Source organism: Sebastes fasciatus, chromosome 6 (assembly GCF_043250625.1).
Source record: "Sebastes fasciatus isolate fSebFas1 chromosome 6, fSebFas1.pri, whole genome shotgun sequence".
Classification (NCBI taxonomy): domain Eukaryota; kingdom Metazoa; phylum Chordata; class Actinopteri; order Perciformes; family Sebastidae; genus Sebastes; species Sebastes fasciatus.
This window is the reverse complement of record NC_133800.1, coordinates 20,634,235-20,649,138: the sequence shown is the minus strand read 5'-3', so window position 1 is coordinate 20,649,138 and position 14,904 is coordinate 20,634,235. Positions and strand designations below refer to the sequence as shown.

The following is a 14,904-nucleotide window of genomic DNA, read 5'->3' as shown; positions in this document are numbered from 1 at the left end:
AAAAAAAAAAAAAACGGTGGGCGCCAAAGAAAGAAATCCACCTTTCACCCCTGTAACTCTCTTCCTCACACCAACAATATCAGGGACCTATTGTTTATTCATATTATAATAAATACAGTTATTTATGTAAAATAGAAATCCTGCGGTTTACGGGTGTTAACGGGGCTCCAAATCCGAATTTCGCCTAGGGCACCAAAAGCCCTGTGTGCTGCATATTCTTGCCATGAGTTCAAGTAGCCAACACACTTATATTATTGCTTCCTAATTCCTCCCTTGATGTGTATCTCTCTTTGAGAAGACTATGAAAGAGATAGTAATTGTGTAAGAAGTATAATATACAGTACATGAATCACAGAAATGTATCACAAAATGTATAGGATTCCTGTGGCAATACCCCCAGGAGATGGAGGAGGAAATACCACACAGGCTCAACTAGTGAGGTCACTGTAATTTCACACACTGTAAACAATTGCTGTTAATTTACAGCAGGATTTCAACAGTATTAACCCGTTATTGCTAAAAACAGTGCTTTACTGTTAATACAAAAGAAAACCTGTTAAATTACGCTCATAGGTTGTTTTTTAACTGAACTATAATGCATTCTTAAAAAAACATCACTTTACTGCTGATCAACTGTCTAAAGTATCATCAGTAACAGTTTCATGCAGTATTTCTTTAATTCTGGGACCTGATCTGCACATGTGAGGTTTGTACATTGTACATGATTGTAAAATCAGTGAATTAGCTCTGTTCTTCACTCACATGTTGTTATGGTTTGCATTCTGTGCTTGTAGCCAGCTATAGACAGACATTTTGGGAAAAGTGTCAACCAGTCTATTATAGCCTTTTTCCTAACAAGTGCCTTTAATTGTATTTAATGTGACTATTCCTATGTCTGTAACCTGCTAAGTCTATTCATCTAGGCAAAAAAATAATGTTGTATGTAAAAAATACAACCTAAATAGTGCATTAAAACAAATCAGTAAGATAATGTAAAAGAAAGGAACAGCTATATAATGTATCTTTAAACAGTAAATTAACTGTAAAATACTGTGAAATTAATAAAAAAAACAACAATATTTTTCATTAACAGTACAAAGCTGTAAATTTCAGCGACAGTATAATAATGTTAATTTTACAGTAACATAAAGGCAACCCTGCTGCCAGTTCTTTACTGTTATTTTACTGGGGAATCTTAACAGTACAGGAGCATCTCCGATTCCCTGCAGGGACATTACAGTATTATCTTTATATATTTTTCCCCTATAAGGTAACATTTATTAATACCCCACGTTTTTTGTTTTTTTCCCACCCTCTCCCAGCAGCGCCCTCTGCCGGCTCACATCAACTCTCCCTCTTTATAAAGTGCCGTGATGCCTCGACACACACACATGCAGTAGTCAGTGCAAAAGAAGCGTTCACTCCCTCCAGAGGAGCGCACAGCTTGGTTTTTTTTGAGGGGAGCCAGTCAGTTCGTGGTGGAGAAGAAGGAAAAACAAGCCAGTCAGCGATTTGCAGCACTTTCAGATGAGTTCTTCCACCTCGTTAGAGATATCGGCATAGCTGACAGATCATTTTACGCCAGTTTAAGGAATGTTTTAGGCACAATTTGTCTCCAGGGGGCAATTGGAGAGCGGGCAGTGTGAGCCCCCTATAATGCGGAGAAGAGATCAAGTCTCAGTAGTTTGTCGGTATGAACGCAGCGCAGACGGAACCAGAGAAAACTGCTTTCATGGATTGACTGATTGATTGATTGGCATTTTTTATTTTTTCCCAATATCAGAGGATTTGTTTTTCTGTGTCGTGGTTATAGTCTATTATTCAAAAAAAGAGAACAAAATCGTGGATTATTATTGGGATTTTTTCGGAGGTGCGTCTTTAACGAGGATTTTTTTATTTTATTATTTTTTTTTTACACTTATAGCCTATACGCCTGGGTCAAGGATCCGGAGAGGGGAATTAAACCTTTTCACAAGGTGGAAATATTAGTCGTGTTGGACCTTAACTCATCTCTCTTCCAACATGAAGTCTGTCACTGTGTGGATGTGCGTCTACATCTTCCTCCTGCTCTTAGGTGAGAAGTGAAATATGGAAATAACATGAGCAAATTGTGTAAATTGTGTGGCTCAGTTAATTATTGCAAATTATTATTGCATTTTCTTTCTGGTTATGTGTCCACTTTTTTCATTCAGGAGTTGTTTGAGGGGGTTCATTCTGCTTTTTTTTTTTTTTTTTTCATTTTTTTAAATATATATTATTATGTGGGGTGAAATACTGATGGGCGTTCATGTTATATAGCTGGATGATTTGATTATGTTTAATTGTAACCCGCAGCTACAAAACGCAAGTTGGTCTATGAATCACTTATATTGGATCCATTAAAAAAAACACAGCTTCCATAGCTGGGATACAGAGATCATTATTATAACAGCTTTTAGTCAGTAAAAAGGGAACATCTCTAAGGTTTTTTTTCCCCAGTTACACACTTGTGCTTGGTTGAATATTAGAAAATCCATCATCACCATCATCATCATTAGCACAATTACCATTATACTGTTAAGTGTCGTCCACAAATGAAAGGCACTTCAGTTAAACCCATCTGACTGGTGAAATATTTGAACTTCATGTTACTCTTGCTCTCTCATACTGATGCAGTATACTCCCTCCTCTCTGAGCTCAATGCTCAACATCACCACAAGGGGTCTCTCTTGTCATTTCACCAGAGCTGCTGTCTCTACTTTTGGGTCTGAAGGCGCATTTGAATGTTGACTCCTGTCAAATACTCTGAGTCTCTGCTCCTGTGGATCCCTGTTTACTCACTGCAAGCTGTAATTTTCTGGTTACCTAGATGTGAATTAAGCGTAGTTCACTTTTTTTTTTTTAAGGTGAGATAATTAGACACACTCCAATGATCAAGTCTTCCTTTAATTACATTTAATAGGAAACTGAAAGCTGCAGTGTAACTCGTTTTTGGAGGCTTTAGACGCACTAAAGTGAGTGCAGATAAGCACAGGTAAATCACTGACGGTTAATTAAATGAGATATAACGAGACACCATGTAGAGATAAGAGATGATAAGACTCGTGTGAACCGTGAAACTGTCTTTTGCTAAAAGATGCATTGGCATGTATGGGCATGAGCTAGGCCATCAGACCTGTTTGTGGGTACCACGTCAACAAAACAAAGATGAAAACAGGTTTACCATATGAGCTTGCACTAACACACACACACACACACACACACACACAAACACACACAAACACAAAATCCCTCACACATTCATTTGCAATTTCTGAGCCCCCTCTTGTCTCTTGTTGTCCCCACCCAGATAAGACAGCGAGTTCCTGGGATGGACCCTCATCTTTGTCCGTATCCCTGGCCGATGGCTCTCCAGGATCTCCGGGCGCCGGGTCCGGGCCCGGAGCTCAGCCAGAATGGGTGGACTGCATCCAGGCGAGTGACATGTGCAACCAGAACCCTCACTGCAGCTCTCGGTACCGGGTGATGCGCCAGTGCCTTGTGGGCAAGGAGAAGGAAGCCATGCTGGACAACAACAGGGAGTGCCAGGCCGCCTTGGAAGTGCTGCTGGTCAGTCCTCTGTATGACTGCCGCTGCAAGAGGGGCATGAAGAAGGAGCTGCAGTGTCTGCAGAACTACTGGACCATCCACATGGGACTCACCGAAGGTAGGAGTTTTTTTACGAGTCTCTGTCTCACAAAGCTCACATCACATCATGTTTAACTGCGGTGCAATTTCAGAGCCGGTAATATAATATAACACCTCTTTAAGTCATGCAGTTTCTTTGTAAAACTACAGATTTATTCACGTGGAATTAGCACTTCTTCTCCTTCTTTCACCAGTCAGCTTATTATGAACGGTCAGTGTCATTTGTTTCCGTATTCCCTCTCTGCCCGTGAATTCAGCTTGCAACGTGTACAAGAATGTACAAGAATGCACACAAGAAGATGTACGTGCATTGCTGCAGTCTGTCTTTGGTTGTGCAACACACCTCTAATGATATGAATGACTTCTTTAGCATTACGACATTTATTTTAAATGAATGTTCCGATCTCAAGTAGAAGCGTACTTTCCTTCCGGGCAAACACGAGAAGGATGCGCACCACACCCATTGTTGATGCCCTATTCCCTGATGCCCTCTTATAGAGATACCCAGAAGCCCCTGATGAAAAATATATGCTTTCCTACTTTCCTCACCCTCTCGAAGGTAATGGAGCTATAATGGGATTACATTAGGTAGGCCTGTTATGGTGGACTTATTGGTTTTCACCTAAAGTGTTCCATATTACCATGTAATTAGGTTACAATCGTATAGCTCAGTGGCCCTTATGTGTTCACTTATGCGGGACGTAAAACAGCACTCTTGTTGTAACATTGACACCTTCTGGTTTTTACATTTAGAGTGCATAAAGTGGATTCCTGAACTGACTTGACTCTTGATCCAGAGCTGCTAGAGATGCCGTGCGCTGGGGATTGGGCTAAAGGGGGGCCTTAACCCGAGAGTGACATTTCTCCACGCTTGTGCACGTGGCTGAAGTCTGTGCGACTGATGTCAAGTGTCATGCCATGTAAACATGGAGGACATAATGTGCTCAGCTGTTTTGACACGTGGGGTAATGGTGGTGGAAGCGCTGCAAAGTCTCCGAGCTCTGAGCGTTCTGGGCTTTTGTGTTGTGATCCGTGAAGTGACTCGCCGGGCTGACTGCTCATAGCACCAGCTACACTTCATCAGACTGATGGCAGCAGAGGGTCCCTGACACGAGTTCAAGGGAAATGTAATGACATGGATGCTCCCCAGGCCTCCTGTCTCCCTCCCTGTCTCACTCTCTCTCCTTTTCTAACTCTTTCCCCTTTGTAATGATCTTTTCTGCTCTCCCCTCCGTAGCTCTTTCTCACTCTCTTTCCCCAACAAACAAACTCGCACCAGTCAAAGCGTTTGTTTGAACGCATCATGCAAGTTGTCTAGCTAGTCAGGGATAGAGACCTCCTGCGCCCGCAGCGTGCCCTTCACAGAGCTCGTGTTTCTTTTTACGAATAAACGCCTCTCAGCACTGTCCTGTTTTGGCCCTGTCGCCCTCGGAGATAAAAACTCACTTTAACACAAACGAAAAGCTCTTATAGTGCCGCTTTAATCTAATCACGATCCATTGTGCAGTCAAGCAGGCTTTTGTTAACTGGAAACAATCTATGTACAACATCCATCTCTGGAAACAAACACGGAAGGGCCGAGTCCCAACGCACCCTCTCCAAATGGTGCTAAACCACTTTAAAAAGCATTTGTGGACAAATCAGGAAGGTTTGGATGTAGTTGTTGGGTTAGATAATGCGTAATGTGGCTTTGAATGTCTTATTTTACTCACGCTAATGTGGAGAGATGAAGAACGCAAGAGAATGTGAGAGAGAACTAAGGATTAAAAGAAGAGGAGTAGAGCTGGAGAAGGTGAAAGGACAAGGATGACTAAACGACAGACAGAAGATTGTGTTATTTTTTACTAATGTGATAAACTCTATATGAAAAGTAATGTCTGGTGCCTTTAGGACAAACATATTTAGCCACGTTGCACATACTGTATGACCATTTTGCTGTGTTGGCTTTAAGAATGTAAAAAAACATACAGCTGAGCTTGGACCACCATATCCACAATTAGGATTTATATTAAATACTTTATCAACTAAAAGACCGTAACACATAGAAGTACTCACCATGTGAATCAGTTCGGGGGCAGTGCTTTAAGTCATGTAAAGAATATCAGTCATTCGAAGATTCAAAACAACCTTGAAAGATCTACATCTGTCTTTAAATTCATTACTTTGCCGGTTCGTCTCTTTCTCATTCCACTGAGGTTTATGTCATTCAGATGCAAAATGGTTGCATAAGCACCGTAAACTAAAGCAATAGTAAGAACTAAATGATCACTCATGATTTTTTATTTTTTTTATCTAATTAATTTGAAAGTCTCTTGGGGCCATGCTCTAAACCCAACAGGAAGTCAGCTTTTTAGAATTTTGTGTGCATTTTTGGTATTTTTGGTCATTTCCAGGCTCTGTACTTTAACAAACTCCTCCTACAGATTTCACCCGATTTACTTCAGATTTAGTCAGTACAATCTAACGACCTTTGTGATGAAAAGTTATTGAAAGTTTGAACTTTCATAAAACGGCGTTGCCGTGACATGGCGGAGAATTTACGATTCGCCAATAAACAACAAACTGTTGTACTTGGTCAAATCTGCCCCAAACTTGACCTACTTCATAGCAGTCCGGGCCTGAGGACATCTAAAAGGCAATATTGACTCAAAGTCATAGCGCCACCTACTGGCAACAGGAAGTCAGCGTTATGTGACAAACATACGATTTACATGAAATTTATGTTGTGTGGCCTACACTTGATGTAGAGCAACGTAATGCATGTTTAGCGCATGTTCTCAAGCGCCACATAGTGGACACAGGAAGTGGTGCAAGGAAATAATATCTAACTTGTGCAGTGTCCGATGGTCACGGAAATGCACATTTGCTTCGACCGGTGTCCCACCAAAACCCCTGACGTGCGCAAAGGTGCGAGGGCCTGATCATCACTGCTTGCAGCTTTAATTAATCTTGTTATAATATTTGTAATTAAACACTGGGGGGGAGGTTTGGAATAAAAAAAATATATATATGATAATAATGATACATACGGACTAAACAAAAGGCTCAAGACAGGCAGACATGCAGTTTTAAAATTACATTTTTACAAGTATTCTCTTGTCATAGTATTTTAATGTTGCAAGTTGCCTACGAGCAGACGCAGAAATTAAACACTTCCAGTCTGGAAACAATTATGGTCAAAGGTGAAGTTAGGGTTGGTAACTGTTAATAAGTGCCAATAAAATATAAAAATAACAAAAGGCAAAAAAAGCTGCCATTTGTCCTTCTCTCTGAAGTCATGGTTATTACTCCAATTCAATAGAAAATAAATAGAAAATAGTTCAGTTTTATTTTGATTGCAAATTTAAAAGTTTTATATCTTACTTTCATTTCAATTTTCATTTATAGTTGAGGTAATTAATGGCCCGATTGCTATGGAAGGACATTAAACAATGGTTCAAAACGATGAAGGACAGAATGGCTGTGAGGTGTGTATTAATCATCGCTAAACCAGAACACCATCAGCACCATTTGTTCCCGCCACTCAGGTGTTGTGACGTCAGTAGGTGTAATGGTGTAAGGTTTTCTGCAGCTCAGTGCTATCAAATTTAAATCCAGATTAAAGTAGATATTATTCATGCCACAGGCTTTCAACCATTGTGTTAAACTGAGCGGCATGCGCCTCTCTTTCTTGTGGGAGTTCGCTTCTCCTTCAGTTTGATAACTGAACATTTGAAAGCAAACTGAAGAGTCTACCCTGAGACAGAAAGGCAATCTATCTTAAGCCAAGACAAACCAGACTCACCATAAAAAAACGGCCAGGTGGAAAGGCCGTCGTGCTGCGGTGTGTCCGTGAGATGTAACTGCAAATTGAATTAGTTAGAGCAAACAAGGCCCAGACACTTAGGAGCAGCGTGAGTGTCTACAGTTACATAAGTCCAGCGAGAGGCCTGAAACTTTGAAAGGTGTTTGACAATTTGTGTGATGAAACAATGCATTGCTGCTGAGAAAAACACTTAACAGTGTGACAACAGCGTGACTCAACACCGTCATTGAGTGTTGCTTGACGTGTCTCCTTGAAATACCAGCTCATTTAAGCAGGTGGTGGCAGCTATATTCCTGTAGAATTTAAATTTAGAAAGACATTATATACTGATGTGTGACTCCACAGCTATGAAGTGGGGTTAGATTTTTTTCTTGATCGCTACACTTATTGCCTGCCTTTAGGCTGTACTGTATCGTTCTGACTGGCTTAAAAACCCCATACTGAAGGCTGTTATAATGCCAGTCTTTGAGCCGTCAGTAATGGTGCTAATGGTGACCTGTTAATTGTGTTTTCTAACGGAAAATGGCAGCTGATTTCAGCGCGTCAATGGAGCCGTCTTTGATGAATAATGGGTGGTTTCTGCTCTGAATGGGCCCGAGTTGGTGTGAGGCAATAAGGTCTAGCAGTTTGAATCTATAAAAGAAGTAATTACTAAGAAAGAAACATTGGCTGATACACACAGGGATATTGTATAGGTGGCTGCGGTTCCCTTTCAATTGTGCCCTGGGCCTCATGTGGATATAGCCTTGCAGGATTGCAGGAGAATTAGTAATTTAAACGATAAGTTCCACACCTCTAACATACATTATTTCATAGCCTCAGCTATGAAACCACAGCCCGGGTCTCTCCAAGTAAGAATCGAAGATCTTTTTGTGGGGGACCTTTCAGAGCAGTTTAATTAGCTTAGCCAACTTTCACCGCAGAGAGAGAGAGAGAAAGGAGAACTCTACCATGTGCTCCACTCCAATCTTTTCCAGTTCATTGTGAGAGAAGACTGTATCTTTTACATGCGACGACGGCGAGAATACCAGACAATTTAGTGTCATGATTTATATTCTCCATTTTTAAGAATGTCAGCGTTGCAAAAGGTCACCCTCTGAATATGTCACCGCATCATGCTAATACCACGAGTTGGCCCCAGTAATGCTGCGGGAAGTTACATGAAACGGACAGTGTGAAAATGCTCTGCTGCAGCATCGTGATAGACTGAGGCAGGGAGGAAGAGAAATGGAGAGAGCGAGAGCGAGGACAGGAGGTGAGGAGAGGAGGTGAGGAGGTGAGGAGAGGACGGTGGATAAATGATGAGAGGTGGAAGAAAATTTAAGAGAGAGACAGAGAAAACCAAAGAATGAAAGAGCGAGAGGAAGAAAGAGGAGAATCATGGGGGGAAACCATAGAGGAGGGGGAGTTACAAAGGTACACAGTATTCCTGGGTGAAACCATCATTACTATGAGCAATGGTAGCAGTCACCGGCCATTACCTTAGCCATCCACTGTCATAAGCAGAACATTTTTCCAGCCTGCCCCGCATGTCAGGGGATAGGGGAAGCAGGCTCCTGCATGCTGAATATGTCCTCTCTGCTTCCCCCCCCTCCCACCGCTGGGAACCCAGCCGGCACTCGCTAGGTGGCTACTTCATCATCAGAGGAAGGGACCTGTCGATAGCTTCTGGATGTGATCAATAAGGTCCTCTCAGAGCTTCCCCCCCCCCCCCCTCATCGCCCTTTTCATCCCTCCTTTTATCTCCCATCCCAAAACGTGAAAAGGATCAGTGAACAAATATGACAAAACGGGCACTGTTTGTCGTCGTAAATCTGTCTAATGATTTTCCACGCCATAAGGTGAAGTGGCCGAGATGACTCCCATTCACTACGAGGCTGTATGGAGTGTGACAGTGCGGCTGAAATGAGGGCCAGGTAACGGGGGTTTAGATTAGCCTTTTATAGCGGAGTGAGTTCTCGGGCCTCTCTATCAGAGGGGAGAGTGAGTGACGGCCCATTCTGCTCAGTGAATACTGTCATGATGTGGGCATTAAGACTCACTGCTGGCAGGAAGGTTCACAGCGGTGCTGAATGAATGTGCGTCGCAGAAGTCAACTACCAGGCCCGGCGGCTGTCAGCGCAGCATGGTTACTTCTCTCTCTCTCTCTCTCTGTCTCTCTCTCTCTCTGTCTCTCTCTCTCTCTCTGTCTCTCACTCTCTGCATCTTAATTGAAGCGGATTGTTGGAATAAGAAATCAGCCAAGATTTTCAAAGCACAAGCACACATTTTTATATATTTAGATTCAGGGATGCACCGATACCAGATCGGATATCGGGCTGATACCAACTCAAATAGCTCGATTGGGTATCGTGACAATGGGGCCGATCTATTCAATTCAATTTTATGTTTATATACTATTATATACTGTATAGTATATACTTCAATTTGAATTCCTGTTTAAGTTTTGACCAATTTGTTTTGCTGCATTAAAACGGTTTACACTTGAATTGTATTTCCTGTTAATTTTGAAGATTTTTTTTGCCAAGTTGCTGGTGAACAATTTATCATTTTAATAATAAATAACAATTCACAAAATGTAATCTATGTATTTATTTGTTACATTTTGTTTAACAAAAAACAGGAAAGCAATGTCAAACCTGATGTTGCCTTACACATAAAGGAATGATGCCAGTCTCTTTCCACACAGTGAGGCATACATCTTATTAATTAAAGACTGGTATCGGATCGGATCGATACCCAAAGCCCAGGTATTGCTATCAGGACTGTCTCATCAGTGCATCCCTATTTAGATTAATCATCTGGGTTTTTATCCTTCAGTTACCAATACAGAACAGCAGCACTAATCATGTTTACAGCATAGTTGCTTAATATCGGCTATTTAAGATGTTGTAAATGTACCAAAATTATGGAGTTTTCTATTCCCTCATATTGATATAAAATGTAAAATGGTGAGGAGAGTCTGATCTATTGGGCTGCCTGTTTTTAATGTTCTCCCCAATACGCTGCTACGCCATAAAGATGATAGCCGTTTTTAACTGAAGTTTTGCAGGATTTACACCATATTCAACATTTAGCACCTGGCACCTGGTATTAAAATGCTGATTTAGGTAAGCGAGTGTGTAACTATTCATATTAACATTACATCCGCATAGCCACAGGGATGGCTGAAAATTCCAGCACTCATTTCCTCAGCTGTGTTTGCTCGCCACGCCGCGTTGGATTGGAATTGTGACTTGAAATATTATTCTGAGCTAATCCAATATTCTATTTGTATGGTTTGGAATTGAGTTTAAAATGTCAATAGCACTTCAAACGCTGGAGCCGGTAAAGAAATTTATGCTTTAACTTCTGTTCTGTTAAGCACACCTCGAAGAAAGATGCATTTTACTTTATCTTTTCTTTGTTGAAATGAGCCCACTACAGTATGGGAGGAAGTTGAAAGGAAAGATTAATGCATTTATCTTAATGTAATAAATATGTGAACTCCCATATGCCAATGTTCCTTCTCATACACTTCTATAGAGTACAAGTGTGCTTTGAAAGCGTTCTGGCTGGCCCGATCTCCGCTGACAGCTCATTTGCAGACTTTTGGGAGCTCTGACAGCGAAGGCTCGGTCACCTTTTGTTACCAGCCGAGTTCGTGCAACAACCAGCAGGGCTCTGCAGAGGACCTCCGGCTGTGCTCCAGGCTGCTCCGGCTGTGCTAAACTTTCTTTGTGTGTGTGATTAATATAAGAACAGAAGTAGTTTTGCAATATATTGTTATTTAAATAAGAAGTAATATTGCTATTTAGTCATTAACCATCATTGCCTGCAGCAAAAATATATAAATCAATATTAAACAGGAACAAAATCAGTACAGGGCACCTTTTGAAAAAACAAAACAAGGGGAATGACAGTTATTAAAATTGACTTGGCTTCCAGCCATGAAGGGTTTGCCAAGAAAGTCGCTAAAGAATCCATAGGACAGTTTCCATCACCCCAGGAGTTTAGCTTCATTGATAATGCATATGAAAAGGATGAGTGATGGCGCCTAACAGCTTCATAAAACCCCTTATGGCAAAGGAGAGGACTGTGGATCCACTTAAGCAGTATTCTTTTCTTGCTGTAACTAAAAGGCCTGCATGTCTGTCTGAGCTGTGTGCCGGTCATGCTCCACACTGTCAGAGCAAATGAAGTCAAACGGAGGCTTAATTACAGCGATAAGTTGCTGCCCTGTGGCTAAAAACATCCTATCACCAAACAGCTGGGAAGAATTCTCTATTATGAATGCATAATTGGGTCCAGGATGACTGTCAAAGAGCTCTTTTTTTTTTTCAAAGTACAACAAGGCTTCCTGCTGTGGGGGTTGCCACATCCTGAGGGTGTGTGTGATTGTAGTGTGTTTTGCGTTTTTTATGATTCAGCACGGCTTGTAACATCCATGTAAATAAGCTTTTAATATTCATTAAGTACAGCTGCTGTTGTGGCTTGACATTAATGTTTTATAGGATCGCCACAGTGCACACTGTACAGTCATGAAACGTAATGTGCCTTAACACTGTTTGATCTCGGGGTGATTGTGCACTGAAGCTTCCATGCACTGTAAGGAGCTGCCCTGGACAAAAATGCAAAGCAACCTCATTTGTTTTGCTTTTGGCAAATCCTGTATTCCAATGTAGCTCCGTACAGCACAACATGTTCTCGGTGAGTGGAAGAATACTTTTCTGTTGCCTCTTTTTTGAAATACACAACTGTGTCTTCTGCTGACATGGAAAGAGGGTTAAGGTGGTTGTTTGCCGAGTAAGTGCTAGTCTTGAGCCCCTGAAAGGCTTCTAAAGCACTATAGCTTTTGAAGGTAATTGTTGTAATTAGACACACTGAGAGATGTCGAGTCCGGCAGCATCTCCAGTCCCTCTCTCTTGACAGAAATATAACATGAACGGAGATGTGGGTGATGCAAAGGCAACTAGGGGGGAAAAAAAGACGGAGATACACTTTCAAATAAGTTTATGTGCCGACATATCTTTCAATACGCCGACAAAAAGGCAAACAAGAAAGGCCCATACTCAAAACTTGGAGGATTTAGGTCATCTTCTCTAAGTCTCTCTGTCACCCTTTATGTGTTCCTCCTTTCTCCTTTCTCCGTCTTTGTCCTGTCTTTTCTTTTCTCGCCTTTGTGTCTCCGGCGTGACTCTCCTCTGCTCTTTCTCTCTTTCTCAAACACACGTACAATCCTCAACTGTGCCAGATGTCAATAGCTATGTGCTCAGAGAATGGCCAGCTGAGCCGCTCCATCTTGTTATGATTGTCAGTATTGATTGAAAGGGGAGATGTAGAGCTGGACGTAAAGCAATGACCCAAGTGACTCAAGTCTGAGGTTGGTTTTCTTTACTCTGCAAATTGTGATAGAAAATTCCCTTTAGTTAATTCCCTTTTCACTTAATTATCTAACTTTAGTCATTCCTTTTTACCTTGTGCCAGTGTACGTGTACATTTTACATCTTCCTGCTCCTTTGATTTTAAGTTTCAACTTTTAGTATCAACGCATTTCTTTTTAATTCTGATTTCTGACTCTTGTTCACAAGATACATGAATGACACTGTATGTACTGGTAAACACAGGCACACACACGCACACGCACTAACCCGGTATCACGCAAAAGCATGTAATAGACCCGCCTGTCCACCAGAGGATAGTGTGTCAGTGTCATGTTTTGCCTATAGACTGTATATAAAGATGAACGACGCTTCTCCACTTCCTCCCACTGTACAGAAATTAAGTCAATATGTTGCTGGATACGTGAAGTGCCATCTTGAGATTTTGACATCATTTGGAGCCAGAGTCTGCGCAGTAGTGATCGGGCAGTGGAGCCGCGGTATCAAGGTCACCTGCCCGAACCAGTTACGAGCCGAGCATGGCGGCAGCTTGTCACAGAGAGAGACTCACAGCTGCCAATCATAACATCTCACCCCCTTTTTATACCATCAAATTACTAATTAAAACCAAACTTATCAGAAAAATTAATACTTGAACATTAGGGCTGTCGATCTATTAAAATATTTAATCGAGATTACTCTCATGTTTGTCAATAGTTAATCGTGATTAATGGCAAATTGATCGCACATTTTTTATCTGTTCAAAATGTACCTTAAAGGGAGATTTGTCAAGTACAGTATTTAATACTCTTATACGATACGATACAATGATACGATAATACTTTATTGTCAGACAGGTCTGAAATTTGTTTTGCATCACAGCAGCTCCATTTGCAACATCACAGAAAGGATAAAGACAAGAAACAGGGATACATACATTTAAAGATTACAATCACAGAAGACGATATTCAGGGCCCTTCAACGTACATTTGATCTGGGATTAGGTTTAGGGATTATAAACGTGGGAGTGGGCAAATATGCTACTTTATGCAAATGTATACATATATTTATTATTGGATATCAACACAAAACAATGACAAATATTGTCCAGAAACCCTCACAGGTTCTGCATTTAGCATACAAAATATACTGAAATCATAACATGGCAAACTCAAGCCCAACAGGCAACAACAGCTGTCAGTGTGCTGACTTGACTATGACTTTCCCCAAACTGCATGTGATCATCATAGAGTGGGCATGTCTGTAAAGGGGAGACTCGTGGGTACCCACAGAACCCATTTTCATTCACATATCTTGAGGTCAGAGGTCAAGGGACCCCTTTGAAAATGGACATGCAATCTTTTCCTCGCCAAAATTTAGCGGAGCATTATTTACCCAAATGGCATGGTTGGTACCTATGGATTCCTTAGGTTTTATAGTTTAATATGATGCCTGTATCTTCACTCTAGCTTTAAAACTGAGCCCGCTACAACTTAAAAATTGCAAGATGCGTTAATGAAATTAGTGGCGTTAAAAGAAATTTATAGCGTTAACTTTGACAGCCCTATTGAACATACATCAGCGTGATAAGAACTACCTAAAATGACAGAAACTGTATTTGGGAAAAGTTTATTTGACGTGTACTTTGACTTTTTAGTGTGGCCCATGTCCCATCTGCTAACATGGAGACGGGATTTATGACCTATACTGCAGCCAGCCACCAGGGGGCGATCGAGACATTTTGGCTTCACTTTTGGGGAGCTGTTTATGTCGTCCATGTTTATATACAGTGTATGGTTTTGCCATAGAAGGTGTGGTACAGCAGAGGGCAACAAAACCACGTTCAGGAAAAAACATTGTGGTTGGGCATAAAATAAGTACACATCACAAACGTCAATAATGTCACTTACTAAACAAAACAGCGGCCTTGAACAGCGGCCTCCTGGTTGACAGTCCTGTGATTGTTGGACGCATACACCTTCCCTCCCACCCACCATAAGAAGCCTCTCTCGCTTTTTAATCACTAGCTCTGAGCGTAGCATATTTACATGGATGCATTTACATTGCAGACAG

The 14,904-nt window shown here is 41.3% G+C and overlaps 1 protein-coding gene across 1 annotated transcript in view; it reads left to right on the top strand.

The window, feature by feature from the left end:
- Nucleotides 1-1,389: 1,389 nt before the first annotated feature.
- The window catches only part of LOC141769331 (GDNF family receptor alpha-2-like), a 53,298-nt gene continuing 39,783 nt past the window's right edge, over nucleotides 1,390-14,904 (top strand). The window contains exons 1-2 of the mRNA XM_074638293.1: nucleotides 1,390-2,074; nucleotides 3,329-3,685. Of these exons, the coding sequence (XP_074494394.1) occupies nucleotides 2,023-2,074; nucleotides 3,329-3,685 (409 nt within the window). The 5' untranslated portion in view covers nucleotides 1,390-2,022. The remainder of the gene's footprint in view (nucleotides 2,075-3,328; nucleotides 3,686-14,904) is intronic.